Genomic DNA, 24,895 nt, shown 5'->3' with positions numbered 1-24,895 from the left:
CTGTCATTTGATGCTGGATAGGTGGTGGTGAGCATGTGGAGTTTTAAGACCAGTGTGGTCGCTGAGGGTACAGTGTATTTGAAGGGAGAGGGCAAAGTCAGATGGCATATCTGGGAGACAAGTCCACAGTAAGAGGATTCTAGGGTGAGCTGGGCAGGAGGAGAGGGCAGATTGGGTAGAGGTCCTTCATGAATGGGTAGAAGTGGTTGGCCCACTGCATGTTGGGTGTGAAAACAAGGACAACTCCAAAATGTTGAGCCTGGGAAAGGTGGTACAGCATAGGCGGCTCCGAGGCAGCTACTGAAGACCAGAGGAGAGCTGTGGCGCCTGGGAGTCACTTGCAGCTTCTCATTCCAGCTGGGGAAGTGACATTGCTTGGCACCTGGTAGGCACTCACTGCATATGTCAAATGAATGAATGAACAAGTTGTTATATGATCTTGGGCAAGTCGTATAATCTTTTTTTTTTTAAGTATATTTTTATTGATTTCAGAGAAAGGAAGGGAGAGGGAGAGAGAAATAGAAACATCAGTGAGGAGAGGGTCATCATTGATCGGCCGCTTCCTGCACACCCCACACTGGGGAGTGAGCTGCAACCCGGGCATGTGCCCTGAGCAGGAATCAAACTGCGATCTCCTGGATCCTAGGTCGGTGTTCAACCGCTGAGCCACGCCAACTGGGCAAGTTAGATAATCTTGCTGTATGATCTCTAGGTCTCATTTTTGCATGTAATATGACAGGAGCGGATTAGAACATGTAAAACAACATGGAAGGTACTTTCCTGGAAGGGGTAGGCATTCCTCTCCCCATCCCAGGACCTTTACGGGTACCCCCAGAACAGTGGTTCCAACCCTGACTGTAAGTTAGATGAACCAAGGCCCCATATGAGACCACTAAATTCAGAATCTCTGGCGGCGAGGTCCAGGCATGGGTAATTTTTAAAGCTTCTAAGGTGACTCTAATGTGCAGCTCATCAAGAACCTTGACCCTGGAGCCTCCAAGTACCCAATTTTGAAAACCACTGAGGTAGGTGAGGGTCTGGATCCCTTCCAGGCCTAGGCCTTGTGGTTGGTAACAGGCCTCTCTTTTCATGTCCCATATCTCATCTCCCAAACCAAAACTCCTGATAGCCAGGAGACCAAACACCAGGGTTTTTCAACCACATACTATTGGCATTTTGGACTGGAAAATTCTTTGTTGTGGAGAGACTCTTGGGCATTTTAGAATGTTGAGCAGCATCCCTGGTCTCTACCCACTAGATGCCAGTAGCATTACTCCCCCCCCCCCATCAAAGCAATAAAAAATGTCTCCAGACATTGGCAAATGTCTCAGGGGTGCAAAATCCCCCCAGTTGAGAACCACTGTGCTCCACTGAGTTTCCTGTCCTCCCATCCAGTTGCAGACAGAGACCAGGCAGGGGTGGAGGCCATTTCACAGCAGTTTAGTTGGGCCTGGCAGGAGGGAAGCCTCTGTGGGAGGCCAAGCTTCACAATGTTAAATGGAGGGAGCGCATGCCAGCAGACTGACTGATGTGGTCTCGCTGGAGAGGGAGGAAGTTTTCCAGAACACTCATTCCCGGATTCCCAATCAGTCATAGGAGGGCCAAGAGTAGCTTCAGGGGCAAACAGCCCCCACTTTACGGGAACAGGCAGAAAGGGGTGCGGCAGTGGTGGTGTGTGTGGAGGGGATTCTTTCCTTCTGTAGATATTTTCCTGGCATTGGTGACTGCCCTGTCTGATTGGTTGAGGGCTGGAGGGGAGGAACTTTCCAGCTGTGGCTGCCTGGATCCCTGGAGGCTCTCTGACAGTGGGATCATGGGGACATCTGGGTTTCAGAATCTGGAAGACTGAAACTTTGGGGCTGGAACTAAGAGGCTGGATGCCTACCCCCCCATCCCCCAAGTGAAGTGGAAGTTGTGGGTACACTCTCCTTACAGCTGGAGGCTGGGTTCTGTTAGTATCTTCCTCTTTGTAAGTCACTTTTTATTTCAAGGCGATGGAACCTGATGGAAGATGGAGGTGGGAGGTCTGGGAAGAGAAGGGGAAGAAGGGAAGGGAAGGGGAAGGGGAAGGGGAAGGGGAAGGGGAAGGGGAAGGGGAAGGGAAGGGAAGGGAAGGGAAGGGAAGGGAAGGGAAGGGAAGGGAAGGGAAGGGAAGGGAAGGGAAGGGAAGGGAAGGGAAGGGAAGGAGGAAGGATGGGTGGTGGAAGGTACTGGGCGGGTCAGAGGTGGTGAGGCTGTTTCCTGCCCTTATCCCCTGACTCACTCCAGCACAAGGCTCAGGACGCCCAGTAACAGGATAGTTCCAGAGACAGAGAGGAGCAGAATCCTGGCTTCCCAAAGATCATGACTTCCTGCAGGGAACCCAGGAAGCAGTGAAAGATCCTGGGGACTATACCCGTTGACACTGGGGGCGCCTAAGAGCTCAAAGATCTGGGTGAGGTGAGGCAGGGTTGGGGAGTAAGGACCTGGGAAGCAGCGCTTTTGGGGCCAGCAGAGCACCTCGAAGCTCTCGCAGGTGGAACAGTTGTACAGGGTGGTGCTGCCCCCTGCAGGAGAGAGTGGGACCAGAGCTGGGGAGGGGAAGCCCCAACTCCACCCTTCCAGAGTATCCCACTTCCTCCCTCCAACTGCCAGGCTCTCCTCAGGTACCCCAAGCCCCTTGTCCTCACTACCCTTTCCTTTTCTACTCACAACAGGTGGGACTGCAGAGAGCTGAAATGAAAGACAAGGAGGGGTGGGCGTAGTTGAACAGTTCAGCCACACGCCCCTTGGCCCGAGACCCTTGGCACCCCTTGATTCCCCTCCACATCAGTACCTTCCCTGGTGTACTCAGGAAACTTGATATTTTGAAGCCATTTCCAATATAAAGGGAGTGAGGATAAAGACCTTTTGATCTCTGGGGAGGCAGAGAGCAGCAGTTCTGCCCAGGGCCTCAACAGTACCTGTTCACCTCCACCCCTTTACCCAGTAACCCCCCAAACAACCCCTTCTGTCTCCACCTGCCCTCCACTCATGCCTACCTCCTCAGCCCCTTCCTCCCATTCCCCTCCTTGATGCCCATCCAAGCTCCTAGGTTGTGCCTTCCCCAATGACCTCACCAATGACCCTCAGGACTCTGTGAGTCTTCTCTGTGACTCTGTTCATAGACACTTCATCTGTGGAGATGGGCAAGGACCAGTGATTTCTTCATCAGCCCAGAAGAAGATTCTGGGGTCTTTCTTGACTTTCCCAAGGTCCAAAGAAGCTCTCCCAGAGGGAGAGGCTAGTGAGTTCAGGGAGGGCTGTGGACTGAGGTGATGGCTGAGGGGCACAGCTGGGAAGCCACATGTTGCCCTGCTTGGGGCATGGGGGTGACTATTGCTGGGTCCATCCCTGGATGTCTGGACTTACCTAAGGCAAAGGTTGAGAAGTTCCAGGAGACCATACAGTCCTCCCACTGGGTAAGCATCTCGCTGCAGAGCCAAGTCAGGCGGTCTGACAACTCATGGTCTGGGAGGCGGCAGAAGATACAGGCCTGGGCAGCTGCCAGGAAAGCCACACCTAGTGCCAGCATCCACATGAGGCCCAATGGGGAATGCTAGAGCTGGCCCCACCTGGCATAGGAAGGCTCTGTGATCCTGGTTCCAGCCCTTTGCCTGGAAGTTGTAGTGTTCCAGAACAGTTGGAGGTTCTTGAGCATTCTAGAACAGTGCCACTGCTCCATTCCTGGCTGGGGCCCAAGGAACTGGGGACCAGAAGAAGACATCGCTAATGGGAGATGGGTGGAGAAAGCAGGACTTCTGCTGCAAAGGGGACAGCACCCCCAACCTGGCCCTCAGCAGCCTGTACAAGTTTGTGGTTCCAAAAGCAACTTTATTTTTCCTCTTGTCAGTGATAAATAATAAGTGACTCCCCCCGGGGAGTTGTTCATGAGTATCCCATGCCCTCGGGGATGCAGAAATCCCATCCCTTCCCATATCCCCCCCAAATCTCCCCAAACTCTCCTGTTTAGTTCCTCTCTACCCTGAGCAGCCTTGAGTCTTTCCTCAGCTATCTCCTAGCAACAGGCCCATGGTTGCCTTAACAACCAAGAATTCTATGAAGGTCTCCAAGGCCTGGCTAAGCCCAGCGGCTTCTCTTACCTCTCTCACCAGGGTGACTTAAACGCCACCAGGCCTTCCTGCATACGTGGTGACGTGAGTGCACATGTATGCATGTATGCAGCCCTTGTGGTTAAACTATTCGTTCTCAGTTTACTCATACCCATAGACACACCTGGTGCCCAAACAGTGTCTGGGCAACCCAAACAGGCCTGGACATGCAGAGACCACAGAAAGGCCAACACACAGACACCATCATGAGCAACACAGATGGGAGCCCAGATGTCAGGGACTCACACATCAGTCAGACACACACTGACACACACGATTACATGAAGGGAGTTAGGCCAAGGCTCAAGAAGACGCCACCCTCCTCCCCATGACCAGCTCTACCAATATTAGATCCTTAAAACATTTGGATCTCCAGAGGGATGCAAATTAGTTAGAGGATTCTCCTAGCTCTCTTATGCCAGCCTAGGGTGGGCTGTAGCCTTTCTGTCTTCCTCAGTAGGTGGGTTGGGACACAGCAAAGAATCTCCCTTCCCAGGCCAGGCCACTCAGCTCCAGGAAGAGAAGTCACAGTCCAGGAGACCACATTAGAGCAATCCAAAGTCCCTCTTCCTCCCAGACCTCAGTGTCCCTGCAGTGTTCTGCTAGGCCTAGCCTGGGCAGAGAAGTGTCCCCACTTTTCCAAACCCCTGAATATTGAGCTCCAACCAAGGAAACTGGAGGTCCCCAGGCTCAGGTGAGAACAAGCCAAGGGAACCTTCCCCACCCCTCCCCTCCCAGGATTAGCACCAGTCCAGACCCTCTGTAACACTTGTGAGCCCTCAGTGTGCTTGGGTTTGGGGAGTCCTGCCCACATTTGAGCTCCAGTCAGGTGCAGTGGGACCTCTCACTCTCACAGCTCCCGAAGCAGAGCTAGGAAAGGGCTTCAGGGGAGCCCTCCTCCTCTTTGCTGTCCCCTTCTCTCCCCACCTCCAGTCAAACTGAGGGCAATATTCCCAGTTCTGTTTTTAGTGCCGGACAAAGCGCAGAGATCTGGAGTTGAGCAGGTCTTCAGGGTCAGGGAAAACGGAGTCTAGACGGAAGCCATGCTCCAGAGCCACCCGAAGCACCTCCTCCAGAAAGCCCGGTGTGCCCACCACTTCCCGTGGCTCTCCTGGCCCCCCTGTCCACAGTGGCTGAAGCCCCAGTTTCCTGTACTCCCCTTCCGGAAGTTCCGTGGGGCGGGGGGCCCACTCCAGACGAAAGTGTGGTCCTCCTTCTGCTCTCTCCTCGTTGGCCACACCAAATCGGGCCCTCATGGCACCCAGACACTCTGGGTCGGTGCAGAAGAGGTTGGCTCGGAAGGTGTCCACCTGGACAGAGCTCAGCTCATAGTGGTGTGGGCCCCGGCGAGCAGAGAAGTGCACCATGCGGGGGCTGGCATCTACATCTGCGTGGAGCAGGGCAGCTCTGGGCGCAGGGCTCCCCTGAGAGGCCTCCAGTTCCCGCAGGGCGTCTAGGAGAGGTTGGATCTGGTAGAAGTCAGCCTCTGCCCTGAGAAGCGCTGTCTCCCCATATCCAAGGGGCAGATCCAGGCGGCCCAGTCGCAGGAAATTGAGAATGTGCCGGAAGGCTTTGCCATCTCGGTCGATGAAGTAGTAGTGGCCACCTCCCTGGGAGTTGAGGTTCGGGGGAATGGGGGTGTCAGCCCTAAACATGGCCCCCAGCATGGAGTCTGGGAAGCGAGTCAGGGTCTCCAACGTGGTGGAATATAACGTGCCCCCCACATTCAGGGTCACGGGGCCCCCAAAGGAGGGGGGTGAAGAGGGCACAGGAGGAGGGGAAATTTTGGGGGGTACTGGAGACACAGAAAGAGAAGAAAAGGCAGAACTTCCTCGGTGTGTGCAGAATTGGGTCGTAAGGTTTGCACTCTCAGTTGGAGGCACTGGTTGGAGTACAAGGCAGCAAGATTCCAGGCTCACCCAGCTACCTGGGTAGTGGGGGATGGCTTCTGGGCACAGAAATGCCCAAAGGTTTAGAAAACGGATGAAAAGAGCACGGGGAAGTCCAAGAGGGAGGGAGGTTTAGGTACAGACGCATCCGATCCTGGGTGACCTGCGATTCCTTTCTGTGGCGTTTAGACAGTGGGTTTCCGGAATCCCGCCAGCAGGCGACCCGCGAGCACAAGGCCGACTCTTTGAAGGGTCCAGCTTCCGAGTCCTCGGGAAGATCGCTGTGGCCGCGGGTGAGTCCACGCAGGGTTCCCGGGCCAGTCAGAGGCCTGGCTCCCGCGCGGGTCCCAGGGGACGGAGGCGGGGCTCCCGGGGCTGATGCAGAGGCGCCTGGCGACCGGCTGGGGAGCGGGGATGCGCTCTAAGGCCGAGCCGCGACGGTCCGATCGTCCGAAGACTCTGGTGGAAGCGGTCGGGAGTCGGACCGGGCGCGTCGCCTCGCCCCAGCGTCCCAGCAGCAGCTCAAGTCCTCTCCGCCCCCAGGAAGTGGCCTAAGGGCTGCAGCCCCGGGACCTTTAAGAGGCGGCTCCGCCCCCTTGGCGCCCCGCCCCCGCCCCCGTGGGGTCCCGCCCCCCGCCCCCGTGGGGCTCCGGCGCCTCGGGTGGAGGTGGGAGCGGAGAGTGACGAACTGGAGACACTGGGAGGACGCGGAAGACAGGCTGGACGGGACAGGCGGACGCGAGCGGGGGTGGGGACCGGGGGATGACTCCCGACGTCGCTGCTCCGGATGTGGCCGCGGAGGCCGCCAGCCAGTCCCAGGTGTGCCCGACCTCACGTCTGCAACTCGGCGGGCGGGAGCCCCCAGTCCCGCCGCCCTGAGGAAGCAGAGGCGTGGCCCTCGGGAGCCTGGGGACCCGCGGAATTCCCGAGGGGGAGGGTGCTGAGCCGCCGCATTCCCGGGATGCCGCAGGGCGGGGTGGCCGGGCCTGCCCTCCATCCCCGCCCCACGCCGGCGCCCCCTTAAGGGAAGGCCGGCCCCAGCCCGCGGGAGCAGCCTCTCTCCTCCACCCGAAGGCTCTGGCCACCTTGCCTGAGCCCCAGAGCCCTGCCCCAGGGCCTCCCGGTGCTAGGGCTGAGGCCACAGCCTCCAGTTCACTCCCTGGGAGTTGCTGCTAGTGTGACTGGAGCTCACAGACTCCTATCCACTCGCACCCCGGGAGCCACGGCGCCCAACACCCTGCAGGCCAGAGGTGGAGCCCAATAAATGAACTAGGAAGGCAAGAGCAAAGCACAAAGGTTTTTGTTTGTTTGTTTTAAATATATCTTTATTGATTTCATAGAGAGGAAAGGAGAGGGATAGAGAGATAGAAACATCAATGATGAGAGTCATTGACTGGCTGCCTCCCGCAGGCCCGAGCCCGCACCCCGGGCATGTGCCCCGACCGGGAATCGAACCCCGATCGCCTGGATCCTGGGTCGACGCTCAACCACTAAGCCACGCCCGGTGGGGCAAGCACAAAGGTTTTAATGGGCACAGGGCAGGCGGGGGTCGTGGGCCCTGGAAAGCCTGGAATCAAAGCGTGTGGAGGTCATGAGTACGTCGGCTCAGCTTCTCGGGGTCGTCTGACGCCATAAGGGAGAAGTCACGGAAGATGTCGAGATATGTCTCGTCTCCTAAGGCGAGGGAGCAAGGGCTGGGAGCCCGGAAGGCTGGGCCCCTAGCTCAGGAGAGTATGCTGGGGACCCCCGGGCGGTCCTGGTACTGGCGTGGGTGGAAGCAACACCTGAGGTATCAGGGCACAGCCTTTGCCTTTTCCCCCCACTCTGTTTTGAGGCCCAGCGTGTCCAACACGCCCCATACATATTTGTTGAATAAATAATAGAATTAATCAATGAAGCTGGACACAAGGGGTACAGGTCACCAGGGGCCAGAAGCCCAGAGTTACAATGATGGGCCGGGTGGGGGTGGGGGGGTACTTTACCTGCCTGGCCCTGGGCTGCTTCTGCCTCTCTCATCTTTGCCAATCGAAGCCTAAAGAGGAGGGAATTAAGGAATGAATGACAATCTCCCTCCCCCCCCAACTTCCCATCCATTAAGCTGGGTTGTTTATTCATCTGCTTGCCCTGGGTCTAGTGCTTAAAAGATGCCTGACAACATTTTTGAGGAATGATGATTCTCAGGATGAGCTCACCGTTCTTGGACCCTGCCTACACCTTTGCTACTCCACACTGTCAACACCTGGGAGCATCCTGTCTGTTGCCTGGTCCAGGAGCTGACCCCCCCCCCCCCCCGCTCCCCAGGTCTCCCATGGCACACTGGGGTCTTGGAGTTAGCTATGCCCATGTGAAAGGTGCTAGTCCTGCCCTGTCATGCATCCTCACAGAGTGACGATGTCAGCATTGGCTGTTTCCATGGCGATGGTCAGAGGGTCCCTGCCTTCAGAGTCCTGAGCTCCCAGGTCAGCTCCCCTTTTCAGGAACAGGCAGGCCAGTCTAGAGAGGATAGCCAGGTTTAGCCAGGAGCTCATCCCATCTGGAACCTTCCTCCCCAAGCCATCATCGCTGCCACTGCTACCCAGTGTGGCCAAGGATGGTTGCGTGGTGAAGCGGCCCCCGGCCATGGCTGTCTGCTTGGTTCACATTCGCCCCATTCTGGAGGAGAAACTCACAGGCCAGAAGAGAATTCTGTATCGAGAAGTAGAGAATAGGGAGAGAGGGTGGCATCTTTAGAGACAGATTTAAAGATTTTTAGAGGGGTCAGTTCAGAGGGCCCGGTGTGGGATCAGGAATTTAGGGGTACAGCTAAGTGTCATGCTCTGCTCTAGCTCTTTACATGTATCCATACATTACATCCACAGTACAATCTAATGAGGTATGGGATCCCTATTTTAGATGAGGAAACTGAGGCACAGAGGTTCATAACTGTAAGTAGTAAGAGCCTGGATTCAAACCCAGGTTGTTTACCTCCAAATCACACACTCTTAGCAAATAGTCTCTATTGGTTATCATTCCCTATTGGGCGGGTGGATGGGGGTGAGAGAGTCAGGAGTAGGGAAGAGAAGCAGCCTTAGGGTGGGGTGGGGAGGTTGACAAGAGCCTCACAGCAGCTGTGGCCTGGATTAGTGGTGTGGCGTTCTCCTGACTCGTGTTGACCCAGTTGACATCAGCTCCATGGGCAAGGGCATCAGCCATAGTGGGGAGGGATGGAGGATGCCCAGCAGCTTGAAACAGCAGGGCCCCAGGGTGCAGGCTGCCCAGGTTACCAGAGGGTGGTTCTGTTAGGGGAAATCAGCTTTGAGTCTGGGAAGAAAGCCCTCAGCAAAGTCCCCTGATGCTGTAATGGGTAGGTCACTTAGCAATTGTGGGGAAGCCTTCAAGATTCTGGGGATTGGTGGGGAGTGGAGGGGTGTGTGAGTGTGTATGTGTGTGGGGCCCCTAGGGCTAGAAAGCATCACTCACCTCTTCCAGTCCAACCACCCTGACTGGCTGGGATGTTGTGACTGAGCTGACTCACTGAAGGTCTGCCTCAGCTCTCTTGGCTCCCTCTTCTCTAGCCAAACTCACACCCGCCTTCACAGGCCTTTAGAGACCCTAGCTCCTTCTCACTCCTGACTTTCTTATGCTGTTGAAACCCTTACATCGCCCTCCCTACCTACTCCCAGCCCCACACCCCTTCCCATTCTTCACTATAAGCCCTAGAACCTTACCTTCTAAACCAGTGCCCCCCCCCCCAAAAAAACCCCACCCAGTGCCGATATGGTCTAGCTCCTCAACATTCTCAAAGGGAAGATCTGGTCCTCATACTCTGAATCTCCCCACCAGGTATGACACAGTGCTGAGCACACAGTAGGTGCTCAATGAATGCCCAGCCAATCCTATACCTGGCTTGGTTCTGAAGCTCCCTGGCCGGGGCTTAATGGAAGGCTTTGGGGGCAGAGGAGGCTGCCCCCTTGGGGGCCCCCGGCCACCTCTTCGCCCTCGAACCTCAGGAAGCTTGGTCAGGAACTTCTTCTCCACATATTTGGCATGGATCCAGGCCTCCTTCTCCTGCCTGGAGGGCGGGGCAAAGAAAGGGACGGTCTTCCCTCCTCTCATTCCAGACTCCAGCCTCCCTGTGAAGAGGGCAGCCCAGACCCTCCCCCCCGCCTCACCGGGAGCAGCTGGGCCCGGGTTTCTTCACTGCCATAGCCTCCACACGGGCCTCATAGATCTGGTTGATGACTACATTTCCCAGCTCGCACATAAGCTTCAGGTGCCAAGGCAGAGGCAGACAATTAGGTAGGTTTGGGGGAGTGTCTGAGCCCTCAGAGCTTTGCAGCTCTGTCCTCAACCCACAACCCCCACCCTCTTCATAACACCCCCAAGTCACCTTCACTAGTTCTGGCTCCCACGAGTCAAGTGTCAGAGACCGGACTTTGGAGAAATGAACTCCAAGGCTCCTAGAAGACCAGAGTGGAAGTCAGGCCCTATGTGAGGCAGCAGCTGGGGGAGTGGCTGCTGCTCCTGCAAAGACTTGGAGACAAAGTCTTGCAGGGGAGCCCACGCAGAGGCACTGGGCGAGGAGGCAGCAGGGCAACTGGGGCCATGGAGACTTCACCTGCATCTGGCAGGATCCTGCCCATCACCATCCCCTCTTCTCACTTCTTCTCCTACATTTCATTTTAAGGGCATCATCTTCTCCATCCACCTCCCTTCTCTCTTGGCACTTTGGCCTAGACAACTCTTTCCTGCCATTCTTCTACCAAACTGACTCAGGGTGAGGGCCATACAGACTTGTTAAGGCCACACAACCTCTCCTCTCTCTGCTCCTTGTTGGCTCACCCATCCTCAGCAGTCCTGACCCCACACCTCCAATTAAGCCAATAAACTACTGTGGGTGCACCCCAAACCTGGCTAGACCAGGACACTGAGAGGCTGGGCTCATCTGGATCCACCTGGTGCCCCACAGGCTCAGCCCAGGCCTGTGCCCAGTGACAGCCAAAGAGGAAGTCAGGGCAGGGTGATGGGCTCTATCTTGGTTCCCTCCAACACTGCACCCAGAAGGAATGGGGCCCATGCTTGGGGCATTGGGGATTGACCTGTGGATGCCGGAGCACTGAATGCAGAGGGTGACACCAAGGTTGATGCTAGCCCACTCAGGAGTTGGTTCCCGGCAGTCACAACACTGGGCATTGCCATCCACACTCTGCACTTGAGCTGCCACATGCCCCACTCCACCTGGCTCCCTTCCCCTTGTAGTCCCGCCAGGGCCCAGAGTGACAGCAGAGCCTATGACCTGGTGTCCTGAGCCCTGGGGCAGACAGGGGAAGAAAGAGTGGCCACGGGGTTTAAGAGAAGGGATGTCCCATCTCCCTGGGCAACCTGGCTCTGAACCCCCATGTTAAGGTACCTGGCCTAGTCCCCGGGGGCTATCATCAAGTCGAGCCTGGCTGAAGGCCGTGGCAATGCTGCTTTGCACAGCATTGATCCACAGCTGTAGAAGGCGCTCTGAGTCAGCTTGCAGGAGGCAGGACCTGGGCAGGAATGGGGACCAAGAGCAGAGAGGGGTCTGAGGCCTGGGGAGCATGTGGCAGGATGAGCAGGCTGACGTTCAGCTAGTAGTCAACCGGTACCAGTCATACTGAAATATTTCTGCACCGGTAGGTTATATCCTTTTAAATATCCCCCAACACCCTTTACCCTCCCCCCAGGCTGCCCCACAATCCAGCCACTAAAAGGTTAATGCCTGGGGGTGCATAGGGGGTTTCTAAGCCCCTGCTCCAGGGATGCCTTTGTGGTTAGCCCTACCTTTCCAGCTGGTAAAGATTTAGAGATATTAGAGCATCACCGCTGGGGATTATACTCACTTGCTGGGAGATACCACCTCAAAGCAGAACCGCCTTTCTGAGTCAGGACAGAGCTTCACTGTGCAGAGACGAAGGTCATCTACCACCACAGTCACAGGGTCCTGGGAGGAGAAGGTGATAAGGAGCAGATATCCAGCCAGGCGAAGCAAGGGCTGAGTATCCCTGGGCCCAGGTCTCCGGCACCCAGGCTACCCACCTTGTACTTCTTCTGATAAACCAGTTGGTTGCTCTGAATAGTAAACCAGCGTCTGCAAGAGGTAGAAGTGGAGTTTGGACATGGGCAGCATCAGAATGAGGCTGGGACAGGGACAGCAGGGAGTCTGTGTCCTTTGCCTCATAAGGATCTTGCTGAGAGGAGAGAGATCAGGGCTGAGTGTCCCATAAGATATTCCAGAGGAGGGTGGACAGTTGTGTAGACTGTCTAAGGGGCACTATTCACATACTTGATATATTTATGAAGACACCTTTCCAGCAGATGACGGTAAAATGCTTTTTCTAATAAAATAAGTCTATTGCACCAGACCAGTGTGGCTCAGTGGTTGAGCATCGACCCAGGAACCAAAAGGTTACTGTTCGATTCCCGGTCAGGGAACATGCCCAGGTTCCAGGCTCGATCTCCAGTAGGGGGCATGCAGGAGGCAGCTGATCAATGATGTTTCTCTCTCATTGATGTTTCTATCTCTCTATCCCTTTCCCTCCCTCTCTTTCTAAAACATTCATAAAAACATATTTAAAGTACCATGAATCTTCTTCTTCTTCTTTTTTTTTTTAAAATAAGTCCATTACAATAACAATCAGCCACCCCACTCTGTGTAGTTTCTACACCCTGAGGCTCATTAAGAAACTGAATACAGTCAGCCTCTGGGTGTTTTGAGTCTGCCTGATTTGCTTCTGGACCCAGGGCTTGGAAAAGCAGACCTTGGTGGGCATCTTGGTCCTGTTCAAATACACCCAGCCTCAGCAGAGGGAGCCACAAGCTGTGGAGTGTGGAAAACTTCAAACAGGGTACTCAAGGCCAGTCACAAACAGCATCTGACATTGGCCTGCACCAGAGACCATCCAAAAGACTGGGAGTGCTAGCCCTGGCTAGGTGGCTAATTGGTTGAATCGTTGTCCCGATATGCCAAGGTTGCAGGTTCAATCCCCAGTCTGGGCACATACAAGAATCAACCACTGAATGAATAAATGGGTGAAACAGTAAACTGATCTGTCTCTGTCTCTCTCTCCCTTCCTCTCTCAATTCTAAAAAAACAAAAACAAAACAACAAAAACAAAAACAAAAAAAACTAAAACAACAAAAAAACCCGCACAAAAGACTGGGAGTCCTAGCAGATCTACCTAATACATAGAAACAAATCCAAACACACAGCTAAAATGGGGAGACCAAAAAACAAGCCCCAAATGAAAGAACAAAGAATTCTTCAGAAGAACTGCTAAATGAAATGAAAATAAGCAATCTATCAGATATAGAGTTCAAAATACTGATCATAAGGATGCTCGATAGTATGAGAAAAGAAATGGAAACTATGAAGGAAATTAAGAATGACACAGTAGAAAAAGAACACTGAAAGGAATAAACAGCAGATTAGGGGAAACTGAGGACTGGATCAGCAAATTAGAACACAGGGTAGAAAATATCACTCAACCAGAGAACCAAAAAGAAAAAACAATTAAAAAACAGAAGGGAAGAGCTGTGGAACAACATGAAACATAGCAACATTCAATTCATGGGAGTACCAGAAGATATAGGGTTAGAGCAAGGGTTAAAGAATCTGTTTGAAAAAATAATGGCAGAAAACTTCCCTAACCTGGTGAAGGAAAAAGTCACACAAGTTCAGGAGGCACAGAGCTTCCCAAGCAAGAAGAACCCAAGGATCCCGGCCGGCGTGGCCCAGTGGTTGAGCATCAACCTATGATCCAGGAGATCGAGGTTCGATTTCCGGTCAGGGCACATGCCTGGGTTGTGGGCTTGATCCCCAGCAGGGAGCATGAAGGAGGCAGCCGATCAATGACTCTCTCTCATCATTGATGTTTCTGTCTTCCTCTCCCTCTTCCATCTTCTCTCTGAAATCAATAAAAAAAAACATACAAAGAAGAAGAAGAGGAAGAAGAGGAGGAGGAGGAGGAGGAAGAGGAAGAAGAATCCAAAGAGGCACACGCCTAGGCACATCATAATTAAAATGCCAAAAATTCAAGACAAAGAGAGAATCTTAAAGGCAGCAAGAGAAGAGCAATATTTTACCTACAAAGGAGCTCCCATAAGGCTGTCAGCTGACTTCTCATCAGAAACTCTACAGGCTAGAAGGGAATGGCATGAAGTATTCAAGGTAATGCCAAACGAAGATCTGAAACTAAGAATACTCTATCCAGCAAGGCTCTCATTCAAAATAGATAGTGAAATAAAAAGCTTCCCAGACAAAAAAAAAAAGGCTAAAGGAGTTTATCACCACCAAACCAGCATTGCAAGAAATGTTAAAGGGACTGCTGCAATAAGTTGAAATAAAGAGAATGAGAAACATAGGCATAAAGAAGTAAAATGGCAATAGATAAGTATCTATCAATAATAACCTTAAATGTAAATGGATTAAAATGCTCCAATCAAAGGACATAGGGTAGCTGAATGGATAAGAAAATAAGACCCAAATATATGCTGGCTACAAGAGACCCACCTCAGAACAAAAGACTCACACAAGCTGGAAAAAAAACAACTTCTGGAGGACTTTAAAGGAGAGATCGACAGCAATACAGTCATAGTAGGGGACTTTAACACCCCACTGACTTTACTGGTCTTCCAGACAAAAAATCAACAAGGAAGCAGTGATTCTAAATGAGACACTAGAGCAGATGAATTTAACTGACATTTACAGAAATTTTACCCCAAAGCTGCAGACTATGCATTCTTCTCAAGTACACATGGAACATTCTCAAAGACAGACCACATGTTAGGACACAAAACAAGTCTCTACAAGTTCAAGAAGACTGAAATCATATCAAGCATCTTCTCGGACATTTATACCATGGACTACTATGCAGCTATAAAAACAAAGGATCCCTTACCCTAAGAGACAGCATGGTGGGACCTGGAGAGTATTATGCTGAGCGAAATAAGCCAGTCAGAGAAAGACAAATATCACATGATCTTACGCAGATGTGCAATATGATTAACAAAATAAACCAATGAACAAAATAGATTCAGAGACACAGAAGCATGGAACAGACTGATGAATCTCAGAGGGCAGGCAGGGGTGGGTGCGTAGGGAGAGGTTAACTTAAGAATTTACACGCATATATGCATAACCCATGGACACAGACAATAGTGTGGTGAAGGCCTGGGGGTATGGAGGGGATCAATGTGGGAAAAAAGGGGACATTTGTAATACTTTCAACAATAAAGATAAATTAAAAAAAAAATAAGTCTATTGCTAGAATTTTTTTCGACAGATGGCAGTATCTTGGGGAAAAAGCTCAGTATCCTGGGGAAGGAGCCCAAATGTGATCTAATTTGCACAAAGATCCCATGCGGGCTGGCAGTGGCCCTAGAAGGGGAAGGAATAGAGTCAGAGCAGATCACCATCCTGTTCTGCACCCTGCAATGGCTCCCCATTTCCCTCAGAGTTGAGCCCAAGTCCCTAGAGAAGCCCACAAGGCCCTATCATAATTCACACCCCTATTAGTTCCAGCTTCATCTCCTACCACTTCCTTCTCCCTTCCTCTGTCCACACCCATGGCCTCCTCTCTGCTCCTCCCAACACTCCAGGTTTCTCAGGGCCTTGGCCTGGCTCTCCCTCCTGCCTAGAACATTCTTCCCTCAAAAGTCCTTTAAGTCTTCACTTAGAAGCCCCTTTTTTGCTCTAGCCGGTTTGCTCAGCGGTTAGAGCATCAGTCTGTGGATGGAAGGGTCCCAGGTTCAATTCTGGCCAAGGGCACATACCTCAGTTGCAGGCCTCCCCCCCAGTCAGGGGGTGAGTGGGAGGCAACCAATCGATGTGTCTCTCTGACATTGATGTTTCTCTCTCTCTCCAACCCCCTTTCTACTCTCTCTGAAAAGCAATGGAAAGAATATCTTCCAGCAAGGATTAAAAAACAAAAAGGAACCTTCTCATGGGGCCTATCCTGACCACTCTGTTTAAAACTGCAACCCTTCCTCAGCTATCCACGTCCCTTACTTTATTATTTTTCTCCCCTAGCACTCTTACCTTCTAACATAACATATGCTAATATAACATTTACTTAATTGTCATATTATTGTCTGTCTTTGCTGATAGAACATAAACTCTCTGAAGCAGGGGGTTTTGTCTTTTTCCTTGCTGTACTTAGCATACTATAACCACTCAAAAAATATTTAATTGGATGGGTTTGGCTGATTGGGGTGTCCTCTCCTCACCTGCTCCAGGTCTTAAATGCGTTGCTGGCCCGTTTGAAGAGATGCCCTTCCATGACCAGGCCACCAGGCCCCTCCTTGAGGCTTGGCTCTGGCTCCTCCCCGCCCAGCTCCTGAGGGCACAGAAAGGTCAAAAGGCAACTTTGTGAGCAGAAAGCAAGGCCCCATGCCCATCTGCCTCCCTCCAGCAGCGCCAGGCCTCACCTTTTGTTTCAGCAGCACATGTCTTTGCTCCATGTCCCTCTTCTCTCGAGCTGAATTCAAGACCAGCTGATGCAACTGGGCATAGGAGGGGCATCTCAGGTGGCCTGAACGTCCCCCAACTAAGCCAGGAAAGTCATCTCAGAGCCCACTACCCTGCACCACCTGCCTGTTCTATGGGGCCCTACCTGGGCACCCAGCTCCTTGCGATACTGGGCCAGACGACTCAGCTCCTCATGGCCCTGCTGGAAATGTGTAGCCTGGGCCTCCACCAAACGCAGCACCTGGGGTCAAGGTGGGCAGGGAGAAGAGGTGAGGAAGGACCCCTCGGTATTTCCCTCTTCCCTCCTGTTCTCCATCAGCAGGCACCTCCCCACCTTGCCCTTGCGACCACTGCAACTCACAAATTCCATGATGTCAAACTTCCTCTTGTCCTCGATCACATTGATCTGAGGGCCCAAAAGTACCCTAGGTCAGTCTTAAAAACACAGTGCTCCCTCCCAATGCACACCAGGGACTCTCTAGCCTTGAGGTGGCTGAAGCCCTGGTACTCCAAGAGGACTGGTGGGGACAGGCACCTGTAGGGCATAATCCAGTGCCCGTCCCCGGTACCCAGCTCGCGCAGTCTTCAAAGCAGCTGCTGCCTCTTCTGCCTCCTGGACCCGACGCCTGGGGACCTCTGCGTTGTGGGTGAGAGCAGCCTCCAGGCTCTCAGCACCTCGCCAGAAATCCCGGCGAGCCTCTCGAAAACCCCGGAGACCTCTAGAGGTGGTGGATACAAAGAATCACAGATACATCCATCTGCTCCTAGCAGAGAAGTTCCAAGAGCAGGCCCACTCATAGCCTGTCAGTTAGCCTCAGTAGAGTCAGAACTCCAAGGGTGTTCTTGGGATGGGGGACAGCAATCAGGCCACCAGAAACCCCTAGTCTCACAGCTTCATTCAGTGAGGCCCCTGTGGTAATGGGAAGAGGGCTGGAGGACTGGTTTCCCTCCCAACACTCACTCCTTGACCAGGGTTTGGATTTGCTGCTGCAGCGTGTGCTGGGTAGCATCTAGAAGCTCCTGAGGGGAAGCAGAGATTGGAAGGCAAAGGTCAGGACCACAACCTCACTTCCCCCACCTGCCCTACCTACCCCCACTCACTGCATGGCTGTTCAGCTTGTGGCTCAGGCTCTCAGTGAATTTGTCCAGACACTCCTAGGCAAGAAGAGGCAGAGAGAGAGAGAGTACCAGGCATTGGAGGGGGGGGTGAGGGGGTAGGGTAGGGCCCTCCCATCTTTAGACCAGCCAACTATGGCTGTCTTCGATGGAAGCAGGAGCCATGCTGGGACCTGCAAACCCCAGATCAACTCTCCCCCAGCTTCCACAGGATCTCTTCTCATCTCAGACCCCATCCCACCCTGGTTTGGGCCCTAAACATACCGCCATCATGGGCTCTGGTGGACCCAGGTGGGCCAGGTCACAAATGCCGACAATGAAGGCACGGCCAGCAGCAAGGTAATGGCGCCCACTTTCCAGGAGGCCATTACCCAGCTTGAGGAGCTAAGAAGCAACAGGGCAACAGGGAGTCATGCCATGCGCCACCATAGTTGGTGGCAACCCTCACTCCTGCCCCACTTCCCCTCACCTTCCCCTGGGCTGTGCCCCTCCTTCACGACCTTGCCCGTGCTTCTCCGTAGCCCAGCCCAGCTCTTGCAGTTCCTGATACAGACCTGGTACTTTCTCATTTCTGTTGCTTTACTCCCACTGCTCTGTGCCTGCAACAAAACTCCTCCCAGCCTGTCATCAAAGCCAGTGCAAGCTTCACCTCCAAAACATCTTTCTCTGTCCACTCCTACGTGTCTCTCCCTGTCCTGCCCCAACTGCTTGGATCCAGAGCTCTTGAGAAACTCCATCCTCATGCACTGGCTGGCTCAAAGGATGAATGCTCTACTTAACTGGTGTAAATTCTACAGTTTCAACTGTCTGGACTTGTCCCATTCTGTGCTTATTGAACATTCCTTCATAAATATAAATTGATCAGTAGGCCACAGGGTCAGGGTGAAGATTGCATGCTAGGGGACTCCTAAGGCCCATTCTGTCTGGTCCCAATTGACAAACAAGGGGACAAGTGACTAGCCCGAGGAGGAGGAGGGTCTCTCTGAGAGCCAGGTGGCTGAGCCAGAAGCCAAAGTGAGGTCTCCTGATCCCTGGCCTTTGTTACCTGCAGGAACTGCATTGACCCTGAGGTGATGTCACTTGACTCTGGCCTGAGTCACTGTATCTAGGATGGAGCAAGTGACTGTGGAGCTTGTCAGCTCATCCCAGTGAACTTTTGTTGAACTGAAAAATACTTTTCAGCTAGTGAAGGCTTCAGGGAAATGTAGCTTAAGATGGCTAGCAAGGTCAGTAACGGTCAGTAAACTGGTCACATCAAACCTTATTAGATGTCCCCATGGGATGTCTGTGACAAGGGACAAAAACCCAGATACTCACAACTCCATTGTGTGAAACTGGGGGACTGAATGTGCAGTTTTTTCCTTATCCACCCATCTCCCCCAAATACCTGAGTAAGAAACTTTCATAAGACTAAACTAGTGACAAACTGGTACATCTATACAACAGAATGGAGCACAGCAATGGTACTGTTCGTAATGAACTACAGATACTACTGATATGCAACAACTTGAATAAACTTCAAGGGCATTATTTGAGTAGGAGGGAAAAGTCAATATTGAAAGGTCACATACTGTATGACTCCAATTATAATATTCTAGAAACGACAAAAGTCTAGAGATGGAGAACAGATGAGTGGTTATCATGGATTAGAGAAAGGGGCAGTACAAAAGAGTTCCTTTGTGGTGATAGGAGCTTTGTATTTTGAGTGTGGTGAAAGTTATAAGAATCTATACACATGATAAAGTGTCACTGAATTATACACAAAGATTTTTTTTTAAAGAGCATATGCAAAACAGGTAAAATCCATGTAAGGCCAGTGGACAGTTCATTGCATCACGCCAATCTCAATTTCTTGGTTTTGGTAGTATACTAGTTATGTAAGATGCCACCATTGGGGGCAGCTGGGTGGTGGGTATGTGGGATCTCCCTGTACTGTGTTTGCAACTTCTTGTGAATCTATAATTAACTCAAAATAAAAATTTTAATTAAAAAATATATGTATATATTAGTTGGTCATCCACTAACTTTCAGGCCATAGTAGAGGCATTGGAGACTGAGCAAAAACAAAACATAAAAGTCCCTCATGACACATTCTAGTGAAGAAAAGTAGACAAGAAAAAAAATCAGCAAAAGTAGCATGACAGACACATGCTAAGGTGACCCCAGTGATTCCCACCCTTGCATAATCCCTACCCCTTGAGTGTGAGTAAGACCTGGGACTTGCTTCTAACCAGAAGAATGTGGCAAAGGTGATGGGATGGCACTTCTAGGATTAGGTTACGCCAGAAGGCAAAGGTGATGGGTTTGCTCCTATGATTACATTCCAATGTAAATTGACACAATCTTGCCAGCACACATGAAGGAGACTCTCCTGCTGGCCTTGAAGAAACAAGTTACTATGAAGTAAATGTCTATGGACAGGGCCACATGGAAGGGGAATTGGTGGCTTCTAGGAGATGAGGGCCTCAGTCACATGAGCTTGGAAGAAAACTCTAAGCCTCAGATGAGACTGCAGCCTCAAGGAACACCTTGACTGCAGCCTGTGAGACCCTGAGCAGAGGACCAGCTAAGCTGTCCCCAACTCTTGACCCACCGAGACTATGATAAAAAATATGTATGAAGTCATTAAATTTGTAATAATTGATTATACAGCAATAGAAAACTAATACAGCAAGTAAATATGTTATGTCAGATTGAGATAAATGCTGTAGAGAAAAACAAAGCCAGTAAGGGAATGGGAGTATATGTATTTTGTACTTGCACATGCATGTGCTGTTTTATAAGGAGGGGCCAGGGAAGGCATTACTGTATCGCATTTTAGTATTTTACTGGTTTGTCCTCCAGTCAGTCTGTGGGCTTCCTGGGCAGAAATAGTCTTGCTCTACCCAACAGCCCAGGGCTGGCATGATGCAGGGCTCAAGAGCCGACAGGGTAAGTCCAAAAGTGAGACTTGTTTTCCAAGATCCCGAGCTCTTTGAGGGTACAGAACCACCTTCTTGTTTCTCTGTTGCCCCCAACATCTACCCCAGATAATTAGCATTCAATAATCCCTGGGACTCATTCTCTGTCTCTAACTTTCTTCCTGGTTCCACCCTTCTCATTTTAATCGGACCCCGAGTCACCTTTTCCAGTCGGGTCTCCAATTCTGACACTTCGGCTTCCACCAGCTCAATAGAGGCTCTGGGAAAGGAGGGATGGTGTCAAGAGAACAGAGCTTGGGTGCATCTGGTCTGTCCACCTTGGCAAGGTCAGGTCAGGGGTTGGGGTTAGGGGGTAGAGGGTACAGACAGAAAAAGGTGGTGGGTTAAGAAGGCCCACCCACCAGCCCTCTTTTGCTCGCTCACTCCACAGTGTGGGAGCTACTATGGCCCAGGCCAGAACAGGAAGGGTAGAAGGAGGGTGGATGTGGTGAGGGCAGGAAGTTGCTAACCGCCCAGAGCAGGTGCTGGGGGAGGGGCAGGGGTCCCAGTGAAAGGAAGGATGGAACACCAGCTCTGGGGCTGAGAGACTGGACGCCCCTCTGGACTTGATAGCAGAGGTACTACTTTGGCCCACAAGCTTGATCTTGTCCCTTTGAGACCTATTCCCTTCTAGGACATCTGGCTTGGGGAAGGGTGCGTGTGTGTATGGGGGTGTGCGTGTGTGTGCGTGTGCATGTGTGTAGGGGGGTATCGGGCCACCCCTCCCCTGGCCCCCACACTTACCGGAAGCGGGGGGAGTCCTTAAGACACTCCTCAAAATCCAGCTTGACTGTCATCTCAGCTTGATTACTTCAGGCCAGTGGATCCTGGGGCCAGGCGGGTGGGGATACAGGTGGAGGCACTTCCTGCCCCAGAGGGGCGTTGGTGAGGAAGGAGAAAAGTGGTCTCTCTGGGTAAGAGCCTGGGAGGGGTCACAATTCTTTCCCCAAGGGGAAGGGGTGTCCTAGGAGCTCTCACCCCACACTTCCAGGCAGCGCTGGGAGGGGCAGAGGCGGGGCCTGGGCTGAAGAGAGGGGCCTGAGATCAGAGAAGCCACAGCCCCGCCCTCAGAGACTATCTCATGTCACCTTCCTACTGGGGGCCAAGTCTCTCTCTGCTTCTTTCTCCTTTAGTGGTTGAGTTTTGAAAGCCTGGCAGATATAGGTTCAAATCCTGGTTTGGTCACTTAGAGGATGCATGACCCTGGGCAAGCACTCAGGTTCCTGTTTCCTTGTCTGGAAGATGAGGATGACAGCCCAGCCTCAAGGGTTGTTGTAAGAATTAAAGATGATACTAGTGAATTACGGTTGACTGAATCACACCAATCATTGTCGTCCTGCTGCAGCCGGGCCTTCTCAGACTCCGAAGATCTTCTGGACTCCAGTCCCCCAGACTACTCTGAACTTTCTTCTCCGCTCTGGCTGCTCGTGGTTTCCTGTGTGTGAACTCCCCTCCCTCCTCTCCTCTCTTCAGCGACTGAGCAGGTCCAGCTGGGCCCCCAATTCACAGCACCCAGACTCCTGCTCTTCTTCTCTTTATTTTCCACCCCTAGGGTGGTGAGGGCAGGGGAAGTTGGGCCCCTCCCCATCTCCAGCTGGCTACATTTTCTATTGTGTGGCTTCCTCCTCCTGAGTCCATCAAAGCCGCAGGGATTCATCTGGAGAGAGGAGGGTTTGGGTGAGTGGCTTTCTTATAGCAGGCATGAGATCTGGCTCATGTGACCCCTCAGACCTACCCTTAGCCCCTCTGCCTCCTTAGCCAGTGTAGGCAGACCCTTGTCCCTGCCCAGGCTCATATCTGCACTCATTTTGGTTTGGAGAGTTTGGGTTGCTTCTAGTTTCCCTCTCTGAGCTTTCTGGGCTTTGCCTGTTCAGCCCCTTACATGCCAGACACAGACACTGCTTGGCACCCACTTCTTTGGAAAACAGGGCAGTACCAGGAGTGGGGGAGGTGGCAGAGAGAAGCTGGGGAGGAGGCTTGGAACCGGCAGATGGTGTCGAGCTGGAGGGGGTCCTAACCACTAGATCCTCCCTGGGTCCTCTCTGTACAGTGTGGGCCTTGCACACTAGGATGGTTATGGCCTTAGTACCTGTTGCCGACCTACTGGCCTAAAGGGAGTGAGGGTGGGGGATGGGAGCTTGCCAAGAGCCAGGCCCAGTGACATGGTGTCCCAGTGCCCTCACCAGACTGCAGTGGTGTCACTGTCAGGGAGTTCTTGATGGCCTGTGATCCTGAAGGGGGCTTCTCCTGTGGTCCAGCAAACGGACCTCAGTTCTTATGGAATTCTCTCTCACCCAGTTCAAACTTGTACAGCCTGGAAGCATCAAGGGATCAGGGTTGGGGCACCCATCAGTCTGTTAGTTCTCAGCCCTCCCACCCCCAGGCTGACCCCGCCAGCTCTCACTGTCCTCCTGCTCATCTTCCGTGTCCTCCTCAAGCTCTGGGTGAGGACAACACCTCAGGTATCTTCGTTTGCTATAATACTCCTTTCGTTGCAGATCAGCTTCCTTCTCCAACATGGTGATGGTCGAAGCTGGGGACTGATTTCTGAAGGTAGAGGAATCTGAGGAGTCACCCAAATTAATCTGAGTCTTATGGCCACCTAGGGTATCCAGATCTCCCAGGTGTCCACTGTGACCCACCCACCACCACAGGGGAAAAGCTCAAGCCTCAGGTTCTCATCTCACTTCTATTACCTCCTTCCAGTTTAGAAAACCTTTAGTGATCTCTCCATCCCCCACAGGTCTCTTGGGTTTTCTGTTCCTCACCAGCCAGACTTTCCTGGGGACTATCCTGATGAGGAACTCACCCCAATTGCCCCTCTGTCTTCCCTGGGGTCACCTCCCAGCATTACCTCCCCCTCCCAAGCAGCAGGGCCCTTGGCCAATCCATGCCCACTGAGGAAAAAGGCTCTGGACTATATTCCCTTGAGTCCCTGGGGCCCCACCATAGCTACTAACCCTTGGCTTCTGGGATCTGGTTCCTGGTCACCAGGCCAATCTCATCTTTGACTCCTCTGGCTAGTCCTCCAGCCCAGCCTCTCTCCACAGGCTTGGACCCTGGGCCCAGCATCACACCTTGACCGCCGCTGCCCAAACTTTCACTATACCCATTGCTGTTCTTGTTATTATCCAAGGGCAGGTTTTTCTGAGTTTTGAGGAACTTTCCTTCATTGTAGTGTGCCTTGCGTCGTTTCTCAAAATCACTGGAGTCTGTGGGCCAGTGTAAGAGCTCAGCTTTCCTGCCATACTCTTGAAGAAGGTTCATTCCACCTCCCCTTTCCATTCATTCCCCACCTCTCATCTTACATGTTTTAGAAAAGCTGTCTGAAGACCCTGAGCTTCTGTTATCACCGTACTGAAGGACTTTGGGGTATAAACTGTCCATTGTTGCCAACCTGAAGGGGAGGGAGTCTAATTGGGGACACCAAAAGGAGAAAACAATGGGGGAAGGTGGTAGATGGGGACAAGCTGGCTGATCCCCCCACTTTGGCCTTGGCCTGATGGGAAATGTAGTGCCTCCCATTTGGGGGGCCAAAAAGCAGAGCTGGTTCAGATCCCAGAGTTCAGGAGTGGAGGGACAAAGACACCCCACACCTCTACTGATCTTTGGCAGGACTCTCACCTCTCTGTTAATGCCTCAGGAGTCACTGTGTGGGAGGGCCCTGGGAGCAGGTGCTCATCACTGTCCTGCAGCCTGCAAAGAGGGGAACATCACGCAGTATCCAGTTACTGAGGCCTCTCTGCTCTCCCCACCTCCTAGTCCCCTCCTTTGAATAGGGAAGAGAGTCTGGGCTGAACTAGGGATGAAAGCTCAGCACCTGTGGTAGGGAGTGCTAGGTTCATCCACCTTCATAAATCCATAGTCCTTGCCAGCAGGGTGGTAAGTGGCCATGATATTCATTTCATCCCAGTGTTGAGACTTTTTCCTGCAGTCAGGGAAGGACACAAAAAAAGGGGGAGGAAATCTTCTAGTGACCTTCTCCTCACAGTCCTCCCTAATTCTTTCGGTCATTCAAAAACTTTCTTCTATCCTCCAGCCCTTCCAGAGGCGTAGGAGGCTGGGGATGGGGGTCACACCTAATGATAATCACGTCCTATGTAGCCAGAGTTTATCCAGTACCTGCTGCTCTCCAAAGACTGGGAACCTCACATTTCCCATTCAATTGCCCTCACCTACCCTCACTTCTAGTTCTCAGGACTCCGCCCCTTCCCTCCTGGCTCCGCCCCCTCCGGTGTCCGGAACCCCTCCCTCCTTGCTCCTTGCCTCCTGCAAACTGAACTGGGATCCTTACCTTTCCACACTGGGGGATTTATGCATCAAGGTGGA

At 52.5% G+C, this 24,895-nt stretch overlaps 3 protein-coding genes across 3 annotated transcripts; all 3 read right to left on the bottom strand.

Annotated features, from left to right (window-relative positions):
- Positions 1-474: 474 nt before the first annotated feature.
- Positions 475-3,559, bottom strand: TMEM95 (transmembrane protein 95; the record flags this gene model as incomplete). The annotated part of the gene is made up of 6 exons (XM_081162043.1): positions 475-2,001; positions 2,264-2,351; positions 2,466-2,570; positions 2,816-2,896; positions 3,099-3,155; positions 3,391-3,559. The coding sequence occupies 6 exons, from the start codon at positions 3,557-3,559 to the stop codon at positions 1,953-1,955; spliced, it is 549 nt and encodes a 182-aa protein (XP_081018169.1). The 3' UTR covers positions 475-1,952.
- Positions 3,560-3,840: 281 nt separating this feature from the next.
- KCTD11 (potassium channel tetramerization domain containing 11) lies at positions 3,841-6,561 on the bottom strand. Its single transcript, XM_081161892.1, has one exon. It carries the CDS (start codon positions 5,795-5,797, stop codon positions 5,096-5,098), a length of 702 nt encoding a protein of 233 aa, XP_081018018.1. The 5' UTR covers positions 5,798-6,561; the 3' UTR covers positions 3,841-5,095.
- A 773-nt stretch (positions 6,562-7,334) lies between these two features.
- On the bottom strand, positions 7,335-21,555 carry ACAP1 (ArfGAP with coiled-coil, ankyrin repeat and PH domains 1). Its single transcript, XM_081161891.1, has 22 exons — positions 21,311-21,555; positions 20,729-20,786; positions 17,871-17,990; positions 17,592-17,645; positions 17,452-17,510; positions 17,026-17,209; positions 16,852-16,896; positions 16,636-16,731; positions 16,451-16,525; positions 16,250-16,359; positions 12,062-12,113; positions 11,866-11,966; positions 11,409-11,532; positions 11,098-11,309; positions 10,389-10,458; positions 10,171-10,265; positions 9,901-10,070; positions 9,122-9,294; positions 8,595-8,704; positions 8,402-8,512; positions 8,002-8,051; positions 7,335-7,693 (listed from the first exon to the last, which is right to left on the bottom strand). The coding sequence occupies exons 1-22, from the start codon at positions 21,361-21,363 to the stop codon at positions 7,593-7,595; spliced, it is 2,223 nt and encodes a 740-aa protein (XP_081018017.1). The 5' UTR covers positions 21,364-21,555; the 3' UTR covers positions 7,335-7,592.
- Between the last annotated feature and the right edge of the window lie 3,340 nt (positions 21,556-24,895).

Source organism: Miniopterus schreibersii (genome assembly GCF_964146895.1).
Source record: "Miniopterus schreibersii genome assembly, chromosome: 16".
NCBI lineage: Eukaryota > Metazoa > Chordata > Mammalia > Chiroptera > Miniopteridae > Miniopterus > Miniopterus schreibersii.
Note: the sequence above shows the minus strand (reverse complement) of the source record. Positions and strands in the feature narration are given on the sequence as shown.